This window comes from Eleginops maclovinus, chromosome 11, assembly GCF_036324505.1.
Source record: "Eleginops maclovinus isolate JMC-PN-2008 ecotype Puerto Natales chromosome 11, JC_Emac_rtc_rv5, whole genome shotgun sequence".
In the NCBI taxonomy this organism is placed as follows: Eukaryota; Metazoa; Chordata; class Actinopteri; order Perciformes; family Eleginopidae; genus Eleginops; species Eleginops maclovinus.
Window position 1 is genome coordinate 6,738,061 of NC_086359.1, and position 24,924 is coordinate 6,762,984.

The 24,924-nt window shown below is 39.8% G+C and overlaps 3 protein-coding genes across 6 annotated transcripts; 1 reads left to right on the forward strand and 2 right to left on the reverse strand.

Annotated features, from left to right (window-relative positions):
• Positions 1 to 2,139: 2,139 nt before the first annotated feature.
• On the reverse strand, positions 2,140 to 6,521 carry LOC134871743 (uncharacterized). 3 transcript variants are annotated; one of them, XM_063894595.1, is made up of 6 exons: positions 6,449 to 6,521; positions 5,171 to 5,493; positions 4,628 to 4,932; positions 4,451 to 4,546; positions 3,768 to 3,810; positions 2,140 to 3,216 (listed from the first exon to the last, which is right to left on the reverse strand). In XM_063894595.1, the coding sequence occupies exons 2-5, from the start codon at positions 5,477 to 5,479 to the stop codon at positions 3,780 to 3,782; spliced, it is 741 nt and encodes a 246-aa protein (XP_063750665.1). In that variant the 5' UTR covers positions 5,480 to 5,493; positions 6,449 to 6,521; the 3' UTR covers positions 2,140 to 3,216; positions 3,768 to 3,779. The 3 variants fall into 3 exon arrangements, with proteins under 3 accessions (XP_063750665.1, XP_063750663.1, XP_063750664.1); XM_063894593.1 differs by lacking the exon at positions 3,768 to 3,810; XM_063894594.1 differs by lacking the exons at positions 3,768 to 3,810; positions 6,449 to 6,521 and adding an exon at positions 6,240 to 6,323.
• A 1,356-nt stretch (positions 6,522 to 7,877) lies between these two features.
• tmigd1 (transmembrane and immunoglobulin domain containing 1) lies at positions 7,878 to 11,362 on the reverse strand. The gene is made up of 6 exons (XM_063894520.1): positions 11,177 to 11,362; positions 10,123 to 10,192; positions 9,762 to 10,046; positions 8,925 to 9,212; positions 8,719 to 8,822; positions 7,878 to 8,638 (listed from the first exon to the last, which is right to left on the reverse strand). The coding sequence occupies exons 2-6, from the start codon at positions 10,184 to 10,186 to the stop codon at positions 8,627 to 8,629; spliced, it is 753 nt and encodes a 250-aa protein (XP_063750590.1). The 5' UTR covers positions 10,187 to 10,192; positions 11,177 to 11,362; the 3' UTR covers positions 7,878 to 8,626.
• Positions 11,363 to 13,465: 2,103 nt separating this feature from the next.
• On the forward strand, positions 13,466 to 23,999 carry slc47a1 (solute carrier family 47 member 1). Of its 2 annotated transcripts, none has more exons than XM_063895347.1 (17): positions 13,466 to 13,790; positions 14,113 to 14,214; positions 15,639 to 15,707; positions 15,833 to 15,981; positions 16,451 to 16,493; positions 17,216 to 17,260; positions 17,571 to 17,668; positions 18,336 to 18,433; positions 18,526 to 18,639; positions 19,013 to 19,080; positions 20,024 to 20,132; positions 20,328 to 20,403; positions 20,490 to 20,559; positions 20,660 to 20,792; positions 22,284 to 22,378; positions 22,734 to 22,842; positions 22,951 to 23,999. In XM_063895347.1, exons 1-17 carry the CDS (start codon positions 13,584 to 13,586, stop codon positions 23,322 to 23,324), a joined length of 1,959 nt encoding a protein of 652 aa, XP_063751417.1. In that variant the 5' UTR covers positions 13,466 to 13,583; the 3' UTR covers positions 23,325 to 23,999. The 2 variants fall into 2 exon arrangements, with proteins under 2 accessions (XP_063751417.1, XP_063751416.1); XM_063895346.1 differs by having other exon boundaries at positions 22,734 to 22,838; positions 22,951 to 23,266.
• Positions 24,000 to 24,924: the final 925 nt, after the last annotated feature.

The window sequence follows — 24,924 nt, forward strand, 5'->3', positions numbered from 1 at the left end:
GTTCTTACTCTTTATTCCTTCAAGACTGCTGCAATCACCTCAATTCTGAAAAAACCTGGCGCCGACCCCTCCGACTACAACAACTTACGTCCTATCTCAAATCTACCCTTCATCTCCAAAATCCTGGAAAAAACAGTTGCCTCCCAACTCCATGCTCACCTATCCCACAATAACCTGTATGAACAGTTCCAGTCTGGTTTCCGCCCACTCCATAGCACTGAAACAGCGCTCATCAAAATCAACAATGACCTCCTAATGGCAGCTGACTCTGGACTCCTCACCATCCTCATCCTCCTCGACCTGAGAGCAGCCTTTGACACCATCTGTCACACCACCCTCTTCAACAGGCTATCTTCCATTGGCATCACCCACACTCCATTAGACTGGTTCTCATCTTACCTGTCTGGCCGCACTCAGTTCGTTCAACTCAAATCCTTTAAATCCATCCCCTCCAGCCGTCACTTCAGGTGTGCCTCAGGGCTCTGTCCTGGGGCCCCTCCTCTTCATCATCTACCTCCTTCCCCTCGGCAATATCCTCCGCAAATTCAACATTCAATTCCACTGCTATGCTGATGACACCCAGCTCTACCTCACCACTAAACCCTCGTCCACTCTCCGCCCACCTCCCTCACCGATTGCATCTCTGAAATAAAAACCTGGTTCACTCAAAACCTCCTTAAGCTAAACAGTAACAAAACCGAGGTTCTCCTCATCGGCACCAAATCTACTCTATCCAAAACCGACAGCTTTTCCCTCACTATCGACAACTCCTCTGTTTTACCCTCCCCCCAGGTTAAGAGTCTGGGTGTCATCCTTGACAGCACACTATCCTTTCAATCCCACATCAATAACATCACCCGGTCTGCCTACTCCCACCTACAAAACATCAATCGCCTCCGCCCCTCCCTTACCCCCCCCACTGCCACCATCCTTGTCCACAGCCTCGTCACCTCCCGTCTGGATTACTGCAACTCTCTCCTCTTCGGCCTCCCTCAAAAAACTCTCCATAAACTTCAATTGGTCCAGAATTCAGCTGCCCGCATCATAACTCGGACCCCCTCCATCCACCACATCACTCCTGTCCTCCAACAGCTCCACTGGCTCCCGGTTCAGATCCGTATTCAATTCAAAGTCCTCCTGTTAACATTCAAAGCCATCCACAACCTCGCCCCCCCATATCTGTCCGACCTCTTCCATGTTCCCACTCCATCCCGTTCCCTCAGATCTTCTTGCTCCATACACCTGTCCGTTCCATCCGCCCGTCTCATCACCATGGGGAGCAGAGCATTCAGCCACTCTGCTCCCCGTCTCTGGAACTCATTACCACTCCAACTCAGAAACATGGATTCATTCCCCCATTTCAAAACACAACTCAAAACACATCTGTTCAAAACTGCTTATTCCACTTGATGCCAATTCCTCCGTCACCATCTATTGTTTTTACTTTCTTTTATTTGCATTGTTGATTCCTTTTTATTGTCTTTGTATCATGTACGGTGTCCTTGAGTGCCGAGAAAGGCGCCTCCAAATAAAATGTATTATTACTATTCCACCTTTTAAATATTTTAATGCAATGAACACAAAATAATTTCCCAATTCGGGATGAATAAAGTATCCATCTATCAATCTGTCTGTCTGTCAATAGAATCACAATTTATACTCTCACATGAACAAATTCAATTGAATTACCGATATTAATTGATTATAAGAAGAGGAAATTCAATATTTAATATTCTGCTGGGTTGTTTAATCTAAAACAACAGTTTCTTTTATTTAAAACGATCTTTAAAACAGGGCTTTATGAAATATACTTAGTTTTACTTACGGAAACATGAAGCTAACTATCTAGAAAAAAAGTTCAAAACCAATTTATACTATCCCACCCAATTTCTAAATATACATTTAACTCAAACTCTATTTGTACGGTTGTGTAAATAATACCTGCAATAAGCTGCAAAGCACTTTAACGTACTTACAGTCCTATAATATTGTGAGTTTGATTTTAAAAGCATGTTAAATCAAAACCGTTGACATAAACGCTGACTATCAAGAACCAGAACAATACTATAACCACCATTTCATTTTAGAAAACGACTGTGTCGAAATAACTCCCACAAAAAAGACAAGACATTTGGGTCGTTATAGTTTACAGGCTTTAGTGTGGGTTTTTTTCTTCACATTTTAACACATCTCCCTTTCATTATTGCAGAAAATGTAACCGATACACAGAAATGGCAGAGAAAGGAACAATGTTTCCTGCTTTGAAATGATATTTTGAAAGTCACAACACTAATAACCTGCTGGATATGGCTTTATAACATCATTGTCGCTGACATCAGGTAATGAGTCATCACATCTTCCCCCATTACATTATCAAATGATTTATGTGTACAGTATAGATGCATGAATCATCCACGGGCCATTAAAAGTGCCTACCTCTGCCTTAGGGAAAGAAATGAAAATCCACGACACAATTATAAAAAAAGTCCCCTTTGATAGAAAATACACTTTACAATTTGGCATAATCAAACATCATTTGAAAGAGGAATAATGAATGTTAGTAACATTATGGAATACATATAAAGTAAAGGAAGGTGCATCCTCCCGTCGTCCGTGAATTTAGTGTTAGGTCTGCAGATATAATTTTGGTCTTGTGGAGCGTTTAATTTAAAGTATATTTTTAGAAACTGGCAAAACGTTTCTATGCAGAAGTGAGAATACAAAACTAAATATTAGTATCTTAAAAATGTAACTAAAATACATTTGGTTGTAGCAGCTAAACAGGTAGATAGTACACAATAATATAAAAATCCCTTTGGTAGCTACAATGAGGGTATTTCACCCACAGTCGGCTAACCTAAGATATGTAAACATACAAGAATTACTTGAATGCTGCAAACTACACGCATCACAGATATATAAAAAAGAATACAAGCTGCCGTGTAACAGTCTCCCAATATAGTGACAACACTACAAGTAAATGTATCAGTGATACATCAATACGGATAAATGTCTACAAAAAGGCTCCGTGTTTTCCATACAGACATGCATGTTGTTCAGTTGGGTTTGCAGATAGTGTTCACAGCTGTGTGGGCCAAACCTCCCAGCGCGGTAGAGAGGTTAGAGGCTCGACGTGTGAGGTTTGAGCGACTGAGTTTACCACTGGGATCCAACTTTCTCATCACCGCTGCCCCAGAACATTCCTTTGTACTGGTCCTGCAGAGGGAAAGAGACAACACAAATAACTACAGAGTATAAACACCGGAGGAGTGAGTGATGAAAGTGTCCACGGACTTTTGGCAGCTGCACTAATCCAATGAGATATGGAAAATAGAAGAGAATAATCAGAAACAGATATTGATATAGCGCACATAGAAATTATATTTCCTAAAGTAGGGATTGAAAAGTAATATTTATGTTTAGGTTAAGCCCATTGACGACCATGAATTAAAAAAAAGTAGGAAAAGCATGTCAGAGCTGAGCAAATACGGCAAATGAGTACAAGTCCATATGTAAAGGAGGAAGTTTGAGTGTGATAGAGGAGGAGAGCCTTGGACAAGTTATCAATAAAACATACAAGATCAACTTTTGATTGCAACAGGTCAGAGGCTTTCACAGTGTCACACATACAAGTAGTCCATGCATCGAAATAGACTCCATGCTGTCTCTGCCATGCGCTTTTATGTCTCAAAGTTAATTAAAATCAGAGCACGTTTCCACAGCTCAGCTGGTTTTAGTAGCAAAAACATTTTGGCATTTGGATTTACCTTCTCCACTCCCTACTCCACAACTAGAGAGTAGCCGAACTGCCTGTTGTAAGAGGAAAACAAACTTGCATTTAAACTTCAAAAAAGTTGCCTTTCATACAGAGAGGGGAGCTGTTGGCTGCATGTAAGGCAAACTGATAATACAGTGCATCGTATTCTTTAGGGGCCGGTCCAGACCTCAGTTTTACATTTTGAATGTCAACACAGGAAGTGATGTAACTACACTCCAAGCTCTCTCAAGCACATTTTTGTCATTTCATCTGGCTCCAATTCCCACACCCATACAGTCTCCCCCTAACTCCCCCCTCATCCAAAATACCAAGAACACAGTCCCAGTTTCAAATCTGACCGGGAAAAATGTGAGTGGGGGGAAGGGAGGAAGACAGGCGGAACTGTGCTGAGATTAGGGTGGGAGAGTGAAGAGGGTGATCGTGCGCCTCTGAGGCCACCTCTGTGCAGAACATGCTCGAATAACCGAAAGGGCACAGAATTTTTTTCTCAAACACACAGCACAGTCTCACTGCCATGCTTTCATTCACTCATACAGAAATTGCATTTGACCCACCTTAAACCTACTATTTATAAAATAACACTTCAGAATAACTAACTAAAAAAGAAAGGTATTACGGATCACCAGACCTATTGTTTATTACATAAAAAACTGAAAAATAGAGAGGATTTACCTGCTGTCTCTGCCAATGATGTTTTCAAAGGCCTTGGACAGATGTTTAAGCCTCCTGATCCCACTGGACACTGACTCCAGATCTTCGTCAAACCTCCTGTTACAGCAGAGAAGCAATCACTCAGAAACGAAAGTAGCAAACAAAATCTGAAGCACTAGACCAGAATAACAGACTTACACTCTCTGGTTTTCTGTGTTGGGGGAGGCAAAGGGACTTCGTAGTGCAGCCATGCGGACCAGCTGCCTCCTGCCTCCACCTGTTCTCACCCCTCTGACGACGGCCTCTGGAGTCCTTCTTCCTCTAGAGCCTGGGGTATGCCTGGGAGTGGCTGCTGCTCTGGGTGTTCGTCTGGGCGTTACAGCTCTGCCAGGCGTACGTCTTGGGGTGAGAGAATTTGATGCGCCAGCTTCCTCTGCATCACATGTACCCGGGGTGGCAACCAAACACTCCTCACGGGCAAACTCTCTGGTCCTCTGCAGCCTCTGGTTAAGTAAGAACTAATGGTCACACAATTTGCCTGATTTGGATGCAGTTGCATCAGGGTTGCAAGATATGAGGAAAATATGCAATACATTTCAGTTGTTGCATTTCGTGATCATATTTTTAACAGATAAATTATAAATAGGATAATAAATTGCATTTTCTACTGATACTCTCAACTCAAAAATCACAAGTTCACATTATGATGAAGATAAATGAAAACCACCCCAATCCATCTACCTGGTATACTCCAGTGATGGAGTTGCGAGCACTGCGAGTCAGTTTGTGGACTTTGTTGGGCTTTGGCTGCTCCTTCTGGGCCTCCCAAGTTGGATTCTCTGGGAGAGAGTTGGTCTGGACAGAACGGAGGGGGAGACGCTTACGCAACGTCATTCTTAGAGAGTTTAGTGAAGAGGAAGAGCGAAGCTTGCGGAAACGGTCGGGGGCTTCTTGGGGGCTCTGAGCGTCATCAGACTCATCCAGGACTGTGTGTGCCCGCCACACTCCCACCACAACTTTACCGACTCCATCCATAATTGAAGATGCCATTTTAACTGAATAACCTGCAAAAGGGGAGTGGAGTTGTCACCGAACAGCACAGTGTGCATGATGATATCATAAATCATATTTTTAATAGCAGATTTAAGAAGAAATATTTCTTCACAGCAGGAGAGAAATGACAATGTGCTGGGCAACTACTCCATATCTGAGGCTAAACTCATGGCAGCAGATAAGCAGTCTGCATCATCTTCGAAAATCAATAATTGATCAATATCATGTAAAAATGACCCTTGTTTCAGCTTAACAAGTGTCAGGATGTTCTGCTCTAGTGCTCAGATGTTAATATATGTTATTAAAAAGGAGCTAGTTTTGGACTAAAGAAGCCTTTTGAAAACATTACATTCAGATCTTAGAAATTGTGAGTAGGAATCAATAATTACATCGTAGATCACAAAGATCATAAGTTGTAGCTGCATTATACAAGAGACATTTACAGGTATAAAGACAGAGACAAACAGGTGTACCTCTTCACAGCATTGACCTAACGTTCATAACTGCGCAATTATCTGTAACTAACCAAAAATGGGAAAAATGTGGATGAACAAAGGACGGGAAATGATCCGTGTTAGTGAAAGTTTCGTGGCTTTTGTCTTTTCTTTTTGGCTTTGCAGGCTCGTTGCACCGTTTAGCTTTTAACTAAGTACGATAACAATGTGGCTCAAACCAAAACACATCCAGAGGAGCAAATAACACTGATTTAGCACGTATGCGTCAAATAGAATCAATAATGACGTTACAAATGTCGCACCCTTAACAATGGAACCTCTCGAAGACGTAGTAGTAGCATCAGTAAAAGGCTCGTGATTTTCATTCACAAACAACCAAAAGAGTGTGCCCGCGAATGCACCGTTAGCTACAGAAACATATTCAGCTACCTTAAATAATACCTCAGTTTACAGTTAATCAAATACACGTTAAATACTAGCTTAAGAACCGCGAACCGTGCCGCTAGCTCACCTGAAAGAAGCAGGGTTGAGAATATTCCTCTTCAGCTGCCTGCTGTTTCTTTCTTCCACTATTTGAATTTGGCGGTGGACCGCAGATCGCACCGAATCTACGTCACCACGCCCTGTACGCAAAGCACCCTGTGTGACGTAATACGTTACGCTTGCTCTTCACGCCGGTCACTCTGATCACATCTTAAAGCCTTGGCATAGTTTTCTCTCCACTCAATGATAGTAATTGAACTTTCATACAGCTTTTTGCCATCGTTTTCTTTCAAAAACAATCCAATAAAACAACCACTAAAGCTTGTCTTTGTGAGGTTTACCAAGTTTTTTTTAATGACTCTGCATGAGAGGTTGATTTGTTATCAACAATGATCATGTTGTTGATTTAACAGGTCAGCTTGTGTTGTGTTTTTGTATTGTTTATTGAGTGTTTCAAATATCTTGTTGACCTCATTAACAATTCATCTAAACATATATCAATGTAATGCAGTTCAATAAAACAGGACCTTTATGTCATGCTATCAACATTTTTACTGAATTATATAATGGTTAGTGGGATTGCACTATATGTTAACAGTTCAATTAAGCTAAATACTGATACGTATTTTCCACTTGTCATACATTGTGAGGCATGTGTGTGCTCTGCTGTGTGCATGTATGTGACTAATAAAGAGGGTTTCATCCTCCGATTATATCTATCTATCTTCTATGTTTTTTTCTGATAACAATGGTTCATTCTTTATCTGCACCTCATTAAATTGGAAAGGAAAAGTTTGAAGTAAAGTGACCAGCAGATGTCACTACAGACCTGCATTTTAAACATTTAAACCATCAGAGCTAGAGACCTCTGTCAGCCTGATGTGTAACTGTACTCTGTGGTAATATAATGAACGCACTAATCAGCCTGTGTTTCTACTTTAGTTTCCACTTCTAATATATTTTTCTGATAAACCTATTTGTGATGAACCTGCATTTTTCAAAAACCATTTAAGACAATTAGCAGGTAAACATTTTCATGTTGGCATGTAATTAGCACATATGAGACCAATGAGAATTTCCCAAAAGGGCTAACACATCAACCTTACATCATTAATAATTACTGACTTTATATTCTTTAGTGCTATTTCAAGCTGCAGGCAAAACCAAGCACCCTTTTTCACGAATAAACCTTGACTTGCTTTTCTTCATTCTTTTTTGTTTGATAACTTTATTGTGCACGTGTGAATCTTGTCCAACATGAGGCTGCATTTTTTTATGTGAACATTTTAAGTGTTTTTTTATTGGTCACAACCAAAGATCTAGTCCTTGAACCCCATGACATGGAGGTCCTTTGGTCTCATTATAAGTAAATGTATAACAGGATTTTAACAAGCCTTGATTGTTTTGTTGAGTCAGAAGTTAAAGTTTAGCGCAAATGTCGAAATTAGAGATCAAGGTGGTGAGGAAACAAATGCACTTTTATTTTAAAGATATAAGAAACAGGCAATTGTACATCACACTATGAAAAGTAACATGTTTAAGGAGGATCTCAAGGTCAAAAGGCAAACTGCCATAATCAACAGATTATACAGTCAATAGCATCCTACTTATTGTCCAATTTTGAAGGACGTTTTGGAAAACTACTTGATATCTTATTGCTGAGGATTGGTTGGGACTGTGAAGAGCCAATTAGCATAGCTTAGCACAAACGCTGGAAGTAGCGAACAGCTTTGCCCAGAGTTATCACAATCCACTTAGCATCTCTAAAGCTCTCTGTTTTATCTTAATTTTGTAATCCACATAAAACTTTTTACATTTTGGCATACATTTAGACAGAATAAGGCTAGCATTAGAAGTTTGTATTTGATTTCAGTATTGGTGTTAAGCTAAGTTAACAGATAGATAGCAGAATGCTAGGCAAATGAGCAATATCCCCAATTGTTGAAAAATCCCTTAAAAAAATTGGCTAATATGATAATATTTTTAAATTACAAATCACAATATTGCGTACACACACACACACACACACACACACACACACACACACACACACACACACACACACACACACACACACACACACACACACACACACACACACACACACACACACACACACACACACACGCACACACACACACAAACTGAGTCATGATGTCTCTGTAGTTTCTCTCAACTAAATAAGTACGGTTGTTTTGGGAACATCCTATTTGCACCACTGTCAAAAGAGAAAAAAAAAACAAGAGAGGTTTAGTGTGTTACAGCCTGTAAGTATGTTTTCTGTGTTACGTGTGTTACCTTTCTAATTCTGCTCCATCGTGAAGCAAAAGCTAGAAGCGCAGTGAAGAACACCACCACCAGCCCTGCTACGAATGGCATCAGTGGGATCTTCAGGGTCTTTTCTGCAGTTTAGGATGAAGACAATGATCAACCCACATTTTCTTGCGTCTTATTACTGATTCATAATTTCAAGTGCTGATTATTCACTGACTGTGTGAACTGACCTGTTAATGTGACGATGAATTGTCTGCTGTGAGTTCCATAGATGGGAGACACTGCTGTGCATTGATACGTGCCTTCATGCAAGCTTTCCTCCACTCTGTCGGCGGTTAGTGTGCTTGTGAAACCGTCATTGGTCACAGAGAAGCCGCCTGCTAATAGATCCACGGCACTTCCATTTAGTGACCAAGACACAGAAGAGACTGAAGGATTGGCCCAGATGTCACAAAGCAGGACTAGCATTGACTGCTCTTCTACTGAAACCTCCTCAGACCCAGAGAGCTGAGGTGGATCTGAAGGGGAAAATGTGTTAAATGTATGTTAGGAGCCAGCAGTATCAGCAATGTTACGAATTCTATGGATGTCAGACAGTTGGTATATCACTTTGGTTCAGACGGAAATATCCTAACAACTTTTGGATGGATTTCTCATTAGACTTTGAACAGACGTTCATGGTTCCCAAAAAGACATAGTCTCATAATTATTTTTTCTTAACTGAGATGGCAAACATGGCAAGCATTATAAGCCTCAAGTTTAAGATTAAGCATGATGTTAGCATTTAAATCAAACCACTAATGCGCCTAAGCAAAGCCTCAAAAGCTGTTTTCTCTGGAGCAAAATTATCCTCTTGAGATTTGAAATAGTTTTCTCTTCAGTCCATTCAAAAGTTGAATAGAAAAGTTCAGTGTTGACCAAAGTGATGGACCAACAGAATGACATTGGCATCCTTAGCATGATTTAAGATAGTTAAACCTAAATGTAATATTACTTTTCTCCTAATACATCCCACAAAAACATACAACGCCAACATTATTATATAGGGATTATTTGAAGTGACTCACATGAGACATTCAGGGTGACTGAGGCCATTGCTGTGGCATTTTTTCTGAGGCGACAGGTGAAAGTGGCCCCATTGTCCTCATAGAGCACGGGTGTAACACACACGCTGCTGCGACCCATTTTATTTTCTTCTGTCAGACGGACAGCGGCACCATTCCTCAGCCACAGCAACTCTTCGTCAGCCTCATGGCTGCCGTCAGGCTGACAAACCAGGGACACAGTTTTATCCAGCTGTGTCTCTATAATACCCTCACTGTTGGATGGTGGGACAGTCTGGATAATGACACCTTAGGAAGGGTGGGAGAAGGTTAGAGTTTTTCTGAAAAGAGGAAAATGTGTTTAATTCTTGATGACCAGACTTACCTGATGTCTGGGTTGCACAGTACAGCAGCAAATGGAAAAGAAGGGGTCTGAACATCAACTCCATTTTACTCTTCATTTGATAAAGATAAAGGTGAGGGAAAGATACAGTATATGAGAATAATATAAGCCCTTTCATACATTCAAAACTTATTTCACTAGTATGTGAGCATTTTCCTAAGAGGAAAAAATATAGAGTTGCTCCAAATGTGAAGCAGTATTGAAATGCAATATTCAAATGTGTATAACATTTGTATATTGCTTTGTGTTTGCTTGGTTATTGCTTTCTTTGCAACAGATAAATAAACCTTGCCGAATATTCTCAATTGTTTTTCTCTACCTCATTAGGTTACCAACATCTGTGACACAAACAAACAACTTCATAAATTAATGATTTGTGATTTTACCCTCGGTATAACTTTCCAATTTCCCTCATCTCTCTCAGTCGATTTGTGTTTGTTTGCAGGGTAAACCTTTCTCCTGTGTACTTCTAATAGGCCTAAAACAATCAAATTGTTAAACAGGCTTCCAGAATAATCATCCAAGAATTAAAAGGTTGTGCATGAAAGATTCAACATGATGATGGATTGGTTTTAAGAATGGTTTTAGGAGCACAAAAGAAAATGCTCGGTTCAATACAGTTTTCCTAAACATAAAAAACTTAATCAGCTGAAATATATTAAATTCACACTCAGACTTTAGTAAATAACAATCTATTAGCAATAAATAGAATGAAGCCATCATATTGTGTTAGTTAAAGCAAACCACTTTGTTGTTACGCTCTGTTTAGCGTTTGTTTTGTGCTTGAACACGATTGTGAAGACTACATTTAGAAACTCCTGCCTTTTAGATCTTTTTTATAGAAGTGTCAAATAAATGCCTTTCTTAAATGAGACAGTGTGTTCGTGCTGACATGAATTACCTATAGTTAAAAGCAATGTAATGTGAGTTTGATTAAAAAACTCTCAATAGAATATCCATTAAAAAGGAGAGAAAATAATGTATACCAGCAACACATTATGTTTTTTAATAAAATGTATCAGATGTACAGACTTACCTGAAAGTGATTACTTCTTCTTTTTTCTTGTCTTTGTGTTCTTTAAAATGTTCCCTGTGTGAATAGGAGACTATGGAGGATCAACAGTGGCTCTGATATACCTCACAAGAACATCAGGACCTTTTTTATAGCTTCCTTTCTCATCCTTCTACATTCCTGCTCCTGCCAGCAACCTTTCAATCCTCCCACCCCTGATTTTTACATTTTTATTGTTGCATACTTAAAATGTGCAAACACAAGGACACGTTTTTTATTGGCTTTAGTCATCACAATAGTACTAAACCTTCTTGGGTGTGGATCTACTGTAACAAATAAAATACATTTTACGGGTTACTTCATGTTTGCTTTCAACACCTGAAGGTTTTTAAAGCAAACAAATTATTTGATATGAGAATAATTATCGGCCGATTTTCTAAATCAGATGATCCGTATTTCCTGATGCAAGAAGAGAATTCCATTCAGACTATTTGGATGTACCTGAAATAAAAGACATGCAAAGTTTTAGGGATTTATTTACTGAGCTGTGAGCTTTGATTGACAGTAAGAAGAGGCCAACATGTATCGAAATAAAACCTCTTTGTCATAAACTGATAACAAAGCTGCAATATACCTAAGTGCTTTTACATTGCCCTTTAAACAGCATGCCAGTTCTCCTCTGACAAATTATTTACTAAAATACTGCGATACATGGTACCCATTGTGTAAACTATCTAAATATACTCAATACTGCAGTGTCATCAGGCCATATGACCAGGACTTGTATTGTATTCTTGTATTTACTATAGCCAAGTGAGTGCATGTTTCCAACAACCGTCCCTCACATACCCACTAGAGAGAGGCATTAACCAGCTGAGAAGCTACAGGCGACATATAAAACCTACCAGGCTTGTATGAGGTTTTATTAACTGATGGTATTACACTTTTTTATTTTTAAAGAAATGTAGCTTACAGAAGTTCATTGGGCTATATAATAAAAAAGACTCTTTTTAGTCATGTCTTGTACAAGCTTTCTCCATCTTAACTTTTACACTTCCTTTGCAGTTGATTAAGTAGATTTGAATGACCAAGTCTTTTGACAGCTACTTTGAAACTGCATAACAATAAAGGGACTGATGAGAAGGCACTTAGAAATCATTATTGCTGATATTTTCATAGTATGTTTTCTTTTCCTCTGTCTTAACCCTGAGAAAAACATTGTAAGCTTCTTAAAACGGTAGGCATGTGTCCAACCCACTTTTTTCAGTCACATGGCTTTTTGCTTTCCCTATTGTGATTTTGACAGCATAGAAAGTGTTAGTTTAATTATAAAAAGTATTTGTTAAAGGGAATTTAAAACATCAGCCTTAAAACTTTGGACTTTTCATAATTGGAACATGATTTCAGTCTACGACAGCTCAACAATTCTTTTGTGGATTAAAGGTTAACAGCAATTGCCACATTGGTAGTCATAGAAAAATGTGCGCTTTACGTGAAGTTGTGCAATTGACTAACCTTGTAACCTACTTTATGGTAGATATACCCATGCAGGGATCTCCTGTTTCTCCTGTATTGTGTAAGCAGATGTATGTGCACTTCCTGAAATAGTCTTAAGAAACTTAAGATAATTACCCTTGAGTAAATCCATACTGTTACTCAGTTGCAGTTATTTATTAACGTTTAAGCTGAGGATATCTGTACATGCTGGTGAATAAATGTCTGGGTTGCAGGGCTCTGTCAGGAGAAGATTGATGAGCCCATGTGTTACTACATTTGGCTGAGTGACAAGAACATGCAGAGGCCGGAGTCATTGGTCAAAGTTCGACGCAGATAAGATCAGTTGGTAATGTGTGCGCACACAAACAAAAACAGCACGAATGCCACGTAAATAATTCATTGAAATCTGCAGAGATTATGCCATCACAGCAGGGCCTAGGAGGTGAACTGGGACCTCTCCAAGTAGCAGTCCACTTTCCATATTTCAAGTCTGTTCGGGGACTTGAACCGGCGACCCTACCATTCCAAGCCCCTACTGACTGAGCCACTGCTGGACAAAAAATAAAGGCATTCCTCATCAGATTACTCTTAAACCAAATAAGACCACACAGGTCCAGTTGCACTAACCCCTTTACTAGTCACAAGAAACATTCATCAGCCTGCGTTGATCATTCTATCCACAAATAAAGACTTTTGATCCTTTCCACTCCCTCCGTCACTCCCTCTGTTGTCTTTCTCTCCCCTTTTTATAATCATTCTTTCTCCTCACTCCTCCCCCAAACCACATCATTCAATCAATAACAAGTGCATGTGTTGTATTCCTGAACCCAGATAGACCGACTGCCCCTCTCCTTGCTCTCTCTTCCCCATTCCCTCCCTTTCCCTTAGCTTTACTCCCTCCTCACTCCCTTCTCTCTTCTTGTCTTGAGTTTGAATGGAGAAGCTGGGTTCCACGGATCCTGCAGACCCTCCGCCGGGTGCAGGGCCCGTTGCTGGGGTTTCTGTTGGCAGGAGCACAGGGGCCGAGGAAGACGAGGCAGCAGTCAGCTCCAAACTGTTTCGGTGTGCATGCGTGAGACGTTGGTTACCACTGGTCTACAGAGAAGAACTCTACCAAGTCTTACGGCTCTCGGGCCCACTGGTGAGTAGGGGAAAGTTGAAGTGTTGTTTGTGGGGGGGATTGCTATGTTACTCATAGTGCCACCACTGTTATACATTTAGTTTTTATATTCGTTGTGTGCAGAGTTAGTAGTGAATGTTGCACAGTACAGTCAATATGCAGGTATGTAATATATACACAGCATGCAAAGATAATGATGCTTAAACCTGCTTTTTTCCCAAATCTGCTCTCTAGCTTCAAACTCCTTCGCTGTGCACACATTAGCTGTCTGAGCCCAGTTACTATTAGTATCAGTTTCACCTGATCAGTGAAATTAGTGAAATCTTTCTGTTTGTTTCTGCAGCTGCTGTCTCGGGTTCTGAACTTCCTCCTGCCGTTTGTTAACAGCATATTCTGTGGTCACATTGGCAATGCAGAACTGGCAGGATTCGCACTGGCCTCAGCGGTACTGATTTAACCCCTTTGTACACTACTTTGATTATAAATGCTGCAACTAATCTTTAGTTTGTACCTCATGTGTAGCTTTAGAGACCAACTGGCAGAGACTTGGCAATACTGAATGCCTGAAAGACACTTAAAATGTTAAAGAACTGTTGTGCAATCAACTGCACAGCTGTGTTGCTCTCACCAATGCTTGTAACCATTGTGTTTGTCACATTTTTTATGAATAGCTAAAGGTAGCTACATAGCTATGCATGAAGATTACATTCTTATCCTTACTTCTAAGCTCACATTGGTTGTTCCATCTGGCAGAAACAGCCATCAACAAACACAACACCAGACTTACAATGTTTGAATGGTTGTGAAATGGGATAGCCCAGCCTAACACATCGGTTTCTCACATTTTTCATTGATTTTTTAACTTCTAGTTATTCTTAATGAGGCCCATAGCAGATAATTCACCACATCATTGAACTCATTAAACCTTTCAGTGACACCTACCACCTCATGGCTGGAGAAATTTATATGGAGAAGAAACCATTCAACAGCCGCTATCAACTGACTCACTGTTTGGTAAATGGGATCATTTCTGCTTCCTCTGACACAACTGTGAAATCATCCCATTTTCAGACTTTTACGAAGTTGTGGCACCCTCCATGCCTCGCCACCCAGTAGAGGTAGGGAGGTGCGCACACTAATGTCAAGCTTTTGATGTCCTTTCTAAATTGTTTTCAAACAGTCGGTTACTAACTCATCCTGCAGACAATCAATGTCAGTCAATTAGGACCAGCAGCAACAACATTTAGAGCAAAAAAACACAACAAATAAAATGCCACATCTTCAATCAGCTCCGTTTGGTTTGACATCCTGGTCTGTGAATATATCAGTCTCTCGTGTCAACTTTGGCTGTCAAATAGGATACATTTGTGTTGTGAGCGTGTTGGGAGTACCTTCAGTTCATCACCGTTGGCACTGAATCACGCCAACAGCAAACAAAAGCAATATACTATATACTAAATACTAAATATACTAAAATTGGCTTGAACTTGCAGCAAGCTGTAGACTTGGGGATTGATTTTCAGTTTGACTGGGTGTATGAACCCTTTCCCCTAACAGGTGAAAATAATGTTCAATGGACAAAGTGCTGTTTGAAAAAGGCCCAACTCACTGGCATTTGTTATTGAATGCTTAAAATATTGAATCTGTTCATGGTTGCAGGGTTTCCTCACATAGATGATCTTTTTTTTATGGAGTTCTGCTGCATAGAGACGACCTGTTGCTCAGTAACCTGCATTTTGTATTTTTTTACCAACCGGTTTTGAGGGACTATAGAATAACAGTTGGTTAACCACATTAAAATACTAAGGAAGGAATATCCTCACAGTTTTAGTTTTCTGATTCCATTGTTCTTGATTGTCTTCCTCTCAGACCATTAACATCACTACATATGCAACAGGCTTTGGCCTTGCCGTGGCGTGTGACACACTCATTTCTCAGGTGAGCAAACCACATTATCTATTTTTTTCTATCGTTTCATTGCGTGTGAGCTACAGAAAGTCAACATTTTAAACCAATGTATTGAGATCCAGTTTTTTTATTTGGCTCTCCTTTGTGTTTTGTAGACATACGGCAGTAAAAACCTGAAACGTGTGGGAGTCATTCTCCAAAGGAGTACATTGATCCTACTGCTGTTCTGTCTGCCCTGTTGGGCTCTTCTCGTCAACTCTCACAACCTGCTGATCATCTTGCACCAAGAGGAACAGGTGGCAAAGTAAATCCACAGTTTATGAAACGGATACATGTATGTGATTGTTTGATGTGTCAGAGTGAACAAAATAGGGATGCTCCATTGACAACCAACTTTTATTCAGATTCTTTACAGAAAACGACAAGACCCATTTCCTTATCTTTAGTATCATGGTTGTTACTGTTATCTTCAGTGTTAATGACATCCATATTATATTGTTTTATTCCAGGTTAGTGTGTATAGAGGTATTACACTTATTGCTTAAATTAATCCATTTTATGTAGATGCTTTTAGGTGTTTGTATATGTGTGAGTTGTAGACACTTTATTTTAAGGAAGTTAAGCAAGAAAACATACATTTAATAAGAACAAACACATGGTTTTGATATTGCATATATAGACATGTATAAATTAGGACAAGTTTGAGCCAAAAGTTAATTGTTGTTTGTGTTTGTTCTACTAGATGAATATTACTCTGTTTGCCTCCTTTTCAGAATTGCCCATCTCTACGTGATGGCATTTCTACCGGCTGTTCCAGTGAGTGCAAGCAACAAAACAAAAAAAAAGAGGCAGTTTTGTGCTAAATTTAGTACATTTTATAGCACATTCTGCAGTGACTTGAGCTACAGAATTAGGATATAATATAGCCTATGTATTGAACAAAAACAAGAAATGTTTAGGTGCAACCAGAGCCGGATTGAGATAGGACATAAGAAAGTGATGATGTCTTTGTAGGATTCCTCAAAAAGAGAAGACTCAAAAGATATAGTATTCTGTGCTGTATAGTCTCCAAGCCATGCAGCATATTTATTTACACACAGTAACCTCATTATTATTAGTAATCGCCTTAAGTTTTGCTCAAGTGTTTACTTGTGGGATGTGAGGTGACTAAATAACTACAAAATAATTGCATTCAAATGGTGAAACTACATTGATAAAATGTCCAACATTGTTTGCCATTTTGTGGTCTGTGTATGAAAAATGAATCATCATTCCTCCAATTCCCTTCATAATCTCTCTGGGGTATTACAGTTTTTAATAAAGGCAGGAGTAACACCATTAAGTGAAATACAACATTAGGTGATGGCGATTCTGGACAAGCTTAACAGTCTATTCATTTTCCAAAATGTATAGTCAAGTCTTTGAAGTGAAGAACGTATTACAGATAAAAGTAGCAACAAATTTGTGTTTGGGAATTCTGGCTGGTATCTGAGAGGTTTACCAGTTTTAACAATCCCCCTTTGTCTCCCCTGCTACAGGCCATATTTCTGCACCAGCTGCAAGTTGCCTACCTACAAAACCAGGTACGTTTATGACTGAAAGTAGGTTCACATTGACTATCTGTATCTTTCCCTCATCAGGAAATGCTAGCACTCCAGCGATAAGAAAAAAAGAACAACTTCATGTTTAAAACTGAGAACATGGTAAACATTTTACTCTGAGCATGTTGGCATGCTTACATTAGCGTTTAGGTCCAAGCACCTCTCAAAGTAGGCTCCAGCCTCACCGAGCTGCTAGCATGGCTGTTGCCTCTCATGTTACCAGGGTGCTGTATTTTTTCCAAATGTGTGTCTGATCTTAAATCCACATTAATAACGCTCTTCTGTCTGTCAGGGGATCATTCTGCCTCAGATGTACACGGCAGCAGCAGCAAACGTTTTCAACTTGGGGGCCAGCTATGTCCTAATCTTCCTCCTCGACATGGGTGTCAAGTAAGTGCCCTGCTTCTGCAAACATTTGCATTGTTAATGAACTTTGAGCAGCTAGACAGTCTATGGTATCAGGGCTCAAGTATCATGACCGATAAGCGGTACAAGTTACTGTACACCTATACAAAGCAGAGAAACTCTGCTGATCACTGTTGTTCAAACAGGAAAAGGCTCTGGGCTGATGCACAGCCAGGATTTTGTGAATAAGGGACAGGAGGTCAGAGAGCTCATTATGCCCTTTAATATATCTAAGAAGATTTGTTTTTTGTTATAACTAAGCCAGCAGTATCCTGATGTTTATTATTTTTGTACTTTATTTTTAGAGAGAGAGAGGCAGGGTAGGAAAAGAAGAGAGCGCTGTGACAGGAGTTGATCCTGGTCCAGCTGCACAAACATTTGATTCAACAGGCAGTCCACTAAACCAATCAAGTCCTTGTGGTTGGGTCAAGTCAGGTCTGTCACCCCCCCCCCCCCCCCGCCCCCATCCCATTTGGATACCACATTTTCAAAATGTAGTCTATGACCCTTAGAAATTAAGTGTGCCTGTCTGTTTGCTGACCTTTTTTGACCTCCCAGTCCTTCACCAGATAGGGATAGAGTCACAGTAGATCTAGACTGTCACTACATAACGATCCAGTTTGAAAATATGTTCTACCATGTGTGTTTACAGTGGATCAGCAATTGCTAACAGCCTTTCTCAGATTGCCATCTGCCTGCTGTTGTTTGGCTACATCAGATGGAAGAAGCTCCATCAGGAAACATGGGCAGGCGAGTCAATTACACAATGATTTCACTAAATACGTCTGTCGTCCTCTACAGGCCATATTGAGTATAACCTCTGTGCTTGAAACTTTCTGCAGGCTGGTCCACTGAATGTCTGCAGGAGTGGGGCTCCTATATGAGTCTGGCTATCCCCAGTGCATTCATGGTCTGCTTTGAATGGTGGGTCTGGGAGGTTGGCGGTTTACTTGCAGGTTAGTCCTGTTTTTTCTTAGAAATGTCTTGAGAGTCACTTTGAGTGGAGCTTTAACAAGTATCTGAAGACATTTACAAAGAGATATTTACACCATCAGAGTTATTGTAAAGATGCTCTCCATTTACATACGTTTTTCTTAAAATTACTGGATAAGAATATTTAACATGTTTACACATACAAGTATCTGATTTTAAATCAACCAAACTACTTAAAAAACAAGGTGCACCAGGTGAAGAAACAACAATTATTTTGGACAAAGACAACCTCCCCCATTCACTGTCACTGTGTCTCCATAAGTTCACCTTATTTCCTCGAATTCTGGTTTAAAGAGGGAAGCTTAACCACTTGTAATTTCTGAATGTTTTCATCAGGTGTACTTGGAGAGGTGGATCTTGCTGCCCAGCATGTGATGGTGGAAATAGGAGCCATAGCATTTATGGTATGCATAATCCATATTTTTTAACAATAATTCAGCATTTTGGAAAATTCACTTTAGATAGGAATATCTATTCCGCTCAAAAAAGGACATACATTCATCAGGATGTTAACCTAGTAATAAGACTGTAATCAGGGCAAACTTCACCTCTTATCTATAGCACATATTGGTCTTTTTAATGAAGCAAGATTTTCTGATCCTGGGTTTTCCCCTCTAGCTTTTACAGGCCTGCTTCGCTTGATGTCTGTTTTGAGGGTCTTTCGGCCTCTTCCTTGTGCCTCGTGGGTTTCTTCTAAGGGGCCTGCCTGTAATGTTGACATTGGGTTTCAGGAGTGTGTGTTCATTTCCATCGCCATCTCTCTTAATCTCTTCTTCCACATTTCATTGTTCCTGATAGTATCTGATCACTAAATGTTCACTTGAGAAGGATGTTGATTAACTTTTGTACTTTGGTCAATGTGGTGTCTCCCACTTTACTGATCCATAGACTAGTAAAGGCTTAGAGCTGAAGTCTGTCCACATGTTCATCAGCTCGGTAACTGCAGCCCTTACCTTGCCAAGTCTAACTGCATCTGTTTCCTGCTGTTCAATAACACTGCCTACTATAAGGAGGCTTTTACTTCTTCAAGTGCTGTTCCCTCAAGGGTCAAAGGGTATTTTAGTATTGTGAAGACCTTGAGGACTTTAGTTTGGGTGAAACAACACAGAGTGGTGTTTTTACATTTAACAATTCACTTTTGACACCATGGAGAGACAAAGGCTAACAGTTTTCCCTTGCCTGCTGTCTTTATGATAAGCTAAGCTAACTACCTTTTGGTTCCTGTGCTATATCACACAGAGACACAACATTGGTATTGTTCCATTCATCTTGCCCTCGAAAATAGAGTAAATCAATGTATTTCAAAGTTAATAACTGATACCACAAAGTAACTTTGGGTCCGTGCAGTTCCCTCTAGGTATCCAGGCAGCTGCCTGTGTGCGTGTTGGCAATGCTCTGGGGGCCGGGAACACTACCAGCGCCTTAGTCACCTGCAAAGTAGCGCTGTTTCTGTCAGGTATATCCACAAGCATATTCTTGTAAACACAATTCATACAAACTAAACCTGCCAAGAGAGAATGCTTGATGATGATTGGTTGGGATGTGTATGCATTTCTACTAATAGATGACAGAAGAACAATTCTACTTTAGTTGTATTGACTATGAGGAACCATGCACCTTATCTCCCATATTTGTAATGTCTTTACTACAGGAACACTTGCTTTTCTCCAGGGTATCGCCATCGCTAGCTTTAAGTCTGTCGTTGGCTACATATTCACCTCTGATGAGTGAGTTTCAGACAAACACACGTTCATTTCTGCCACACGTCAAGGCAACTCTGTTTTTGATGATCTGCTTCTTCTACTCTCTGCAGAAACATCGTGAACATAGTCTCACAAAGCCTCACAGTCTACATATTTGTACAATTCTTTGACGCTCTGCTGGTACGTTATCACACAACAAAAAGTCTTATTTCCCATTGAGCTCTTGTTGAAGAGTACATACAGCTTTTTCCTCTTGGTTTCAATCGGTGTGTGTTTTCAGTGTGTCTGCTCAGGGATTCTTGTCGGAGCTGGGATGCAAAAGATTGCCGCCTTGTCCAACTTGGTGGGTTACTACTGCATCGGTCTGCCGGTGGGAATAGCTCTGATGTTTGCTGCCAAGCTCAGGATATTAGGTAACGTTTTCCATCATATTTCATCCCTCTATGTTTTTGCAAACAAGCTATGAATGATATATATGAAAACATGAAAAATACAGTCTTTATATTAAGGCCGTGCCATCTCGTATTGGTACAGCATCTCGGCATTGCACCCCTATGACATAGTTCACCATAAAATAATAGCTTAATCCATGCGGCAGAACCAGAAATATCTTTTTTTGTTTAACACATTCTTCCTTGTCAAAAGCTGGTGCATACAGTACCTATAATGCCAATCGACCGCCGACAGTGCAGATTAATGTTATGCTGACGTAGCCTTGAGCCACTAGCGTGAGCAGAGAGACCACACTGCAGGGGTCTGGTTCTCCTCACACCTCTAGATATTTTTCTTTTTTTAATCTTGTAGGCTTCAGCCCCATGAAGACACTGATTCAAGTGAATTTATTTGAGGTTTTTCTTTCCAGATTTTGCACAGCTCCTTCTGGCACAACAAAAAGTGTTTATACTGAGTTGATGTAAACAGGCTGGTATCTCAAAAATAATCTATTTCACGGTAAATTCTACTGAATTGTAGGAAACTAGCCTTGTGCACATATATTTACCACAAACTATTTTATTTGTAAGGTTCAGAATGTTTCACAGTATCATGATTTTCAATTTCTTTAATTCAGCAGTGATTGGGAAGTTGCCTCAATTTCCTTGTATGCCACCAAAGACCGGGGTTTTGACTTGAATCATATACATCCTAAGTATGGCAGCAGAAGTAGGAATTTAAGTTACGTGTCTACATTCAAGTCAAGGTTAATTCCTTCCTTACACACAAAACCACTGCAACCTGTTGCACCATACATTCCTTAATTTTCATAAAATGAACCCCCTGCCAGAGGCGAGCTCAATCTGTCTACTCAAAGTGTGCATGTATTGATAACTAGAAACACACAAACACCGACACACACATTTATACATTGTGCATCAAAGCTATGACCTTTTGAGTTGTATATCTTCTTGCTTCTATCTCTATATCTTTAGGCAAACCAAGAAGAACTTGGAAAGATGTGCTACCTAATTGTGTAGATCTTTGGAAATAAGACTCATTTTAAATGTGTCTCTCGTGTAACATCCCTTCTTGACGTTCAGTCTACCTGATAAAGCCTCCAGCAACCCTTCTGCTCACTTTAACCAGGCACTGAACGTCTCTAGGGATGGGAATGTTGATGATAATTGACATGTTGTTGTTTTTAGGCAACAGTCTTGACAACTATCGAATTGATTCCTATGAAATATAGTTCACACACTCATGTCCCCGTCAGGAAGAATTGCAATAACTTAGGTGATCCTTGACTTACATGTTCCAGAATTGGCAGGGGAAATTTTCAATTTGTCAATTAGACGCTAGCGTGGCTGTTTTTGTCATAAATATGTTATTTGATTTTCTTTTTGTACGTGTGAAATGAATACACTGTAGATTTGTCTTTAATGTGTGCATTCCTGTGTCCCTCTGGTTAGGCTTGTGGCTGGGTATCTTTATCTGTGTTTCACTTGAGACGGGGTTCTTCATCTTTTTAATCTTTAAACTGAACTGGAAGAAAGTCACACAGAAGGTAGGATACTTTAATCTTTCATTAAAGCATGCATGGCACTTTAACTTTTGCAAAATATATTGAGGGCATCATTTGAAACCTCCAATTAAGGAAAATATTTTTGGTATAATGGAGCTTCATCAGGCCTCGGAATCATTTCATGTTTTAGTATTTCTTACATTTTCTTTCTTTTGGATAGCTTTTAAAGTTATGTCTCTTCACCCATTAGAATAGACAGAAAAACCTACAAACCACATTGCATACACACTCAAACATGCTACAAATGACTGAATTTAGTTTAGATTTTTGCAAAAGTAAATTAAAAATAAAGCCAATACTTTTACAATAAAATATTGTCACTCTAATGCGTTTTCAGGCTCAACTGCGAGCTGGAAAGAGAGTAATGGTGATCCCAATGCGCCCTGTTAGTACTCTGCTAAATGACGCGATGGTGGCAGACATCTCTGACTGCCCTAATACAGTAAGTGCATAACAGTATGTGGTGTGGAGTTAAGCAGGATGTTCTCCCTCCCTGTTTATGATCTTTTAGCTACTCATACATTAACTAACAGCACCATCTTTGCACTCTGAAGGCCAAGTTGGTCGGCGAAGCCGTGAATCAGATGGCTACAGTCCAGTCAACACCCAGGATCAGGAGCTGAAAGCGTTTCCTGAGGCAGGGGACAGCGAGATCAATGCAGTAGGAGCCGATCGGGATGCTGAGCAGAGCAAAAAGGCTTCCAAAGACAGCAAAACTGTAACACTGCTTTCTGTCACTGAGCTGATCCTGCGCAGGGGGCTCATCCTTGTTGTTTTAGTTCTCATTTTGGTCATAGGTGTGGCTTTCCACATTGCTTTCCCTGTACCCGAGTTCTCCGCCAGGAGCAGTGCCAACTTCACCTTGAACTGGAATAATGACTCCACCCCTACACCACTGTCTCCACACGACCTGAACCAGGATATCTGAGCCATCTTTGAATATCTCGAGTGGCTTAGCCCAGTTCTCATGAACTGACAATTTAGATCTCCTACAGGAAAAAGCCTAACATCCATAGTTCTGCTTTTAGACCAGGGTGCTTTTTTGTAAAACTGCAGCATGACATGTGTTGAGAAGAATACGCCACAGTGCTGCACTGCTGAGCCAAAGAAAGCTGGTAGAAATATCAAATGAGACGGAGACTGGCAGGATGAACGAAGGTCTTGCTACAAAGATCATGGTTTTAACCAGCCTGAGATGTTCAAGTGGGATCACAAGACACATTATAACTCGCTCAATAGGAGACCACGTGGGAATCAAGAACAGATTTTCTGCACAGATAGCTTTTGATTTTGTCCCCTTATACTTGCCTTGATTTATGTTTTGCACCATCTATTGTCTAACTGACTTCAAATCAATTTGTTGTGATTTAACTGTAAGTGTGAGATGACTGTAAATAGCTGATGTAAAATGTAAATGTAAAATGTACATGTTTAAATGTAAATATGTAACATGGCTATATTATTGCATTGTCTTTCTATATCACTGCCACAGAAGTGATTGATAAATAATAAGCTAATTATTTTTTAATGTTTATGTATGACTGCCATTTGATTGCACCCCAATCAATACAAAAAATACTTTAACAATAAAAACTTAACACAGGGAAGCCAATATATATCATTTCTTCAAGACGTTTGCTGTATGTCTGAACTGCAGACTGAACTCATCTTAAAGGGCTCTTTTTCTTTGTTTAAATAAGTAGTTGTAAGGAAGTAATAGAAATTATGTTGCCAAGGTTTTAAAAATCAACCAGCAATTATTGAACCCTGCTGTTGAAGTCGCAGCATCCAATAGAAGCCGTACTGATGGGCAGTAAATGCTACTCTTAGTCCTGCTAGCAAGTAGATGCATCAGAGCTTCTAAAGTGGTTATTGTCGTATGTTATACTCTTATCAAAGAAAATGTCCACTCATACCAGAAAAACACAAGGCCTCAGGCAGCACGAGAACAAATAAAAGACGTCAATTAAAGAGCTGCGCAAACAATAAATCCCACTTAATCTTAAAAATGTGACAGATTGTTTATTATCAGCATACGTACCGCCCTCATAACACTGCGTAAGGGAGGTGTGATGGCATTTGCAAATACAATGGTACATGCAAAACAATTGGAGAGATGCCATCAAAAAAAGCCTGTTAGAGATAATGTTGAACAAAAGTAAACAAATGAAACATGTCATTTTTCCAGAGCGTCAGTACTAGTGTAACTGTAAAACTTAAGAGCAGCATGCTAGCCTAACACAAGCTGAACGCAAACAATGTCATCCTCATAGGGTATGTATAGTCCTAATTGAGATCAATAGATTACTAGTATTTCTTGAGCCAAAAAAAAAGGGTGTAGTAGATCCAGATAATGATTAGTTGTTAAATGTTATGGATACAGATATCGTTTTATAAGTCATTTAAGGTGAAAGTGATTATTTAGCCACTGCTCTTAATGGACAGCCTCTACCCTTCAATTCGGCAACTGACCAAACAATACATACTAAGAAAAAGCTCAGAAACAGATTCAGGTTAAAAGAAATATT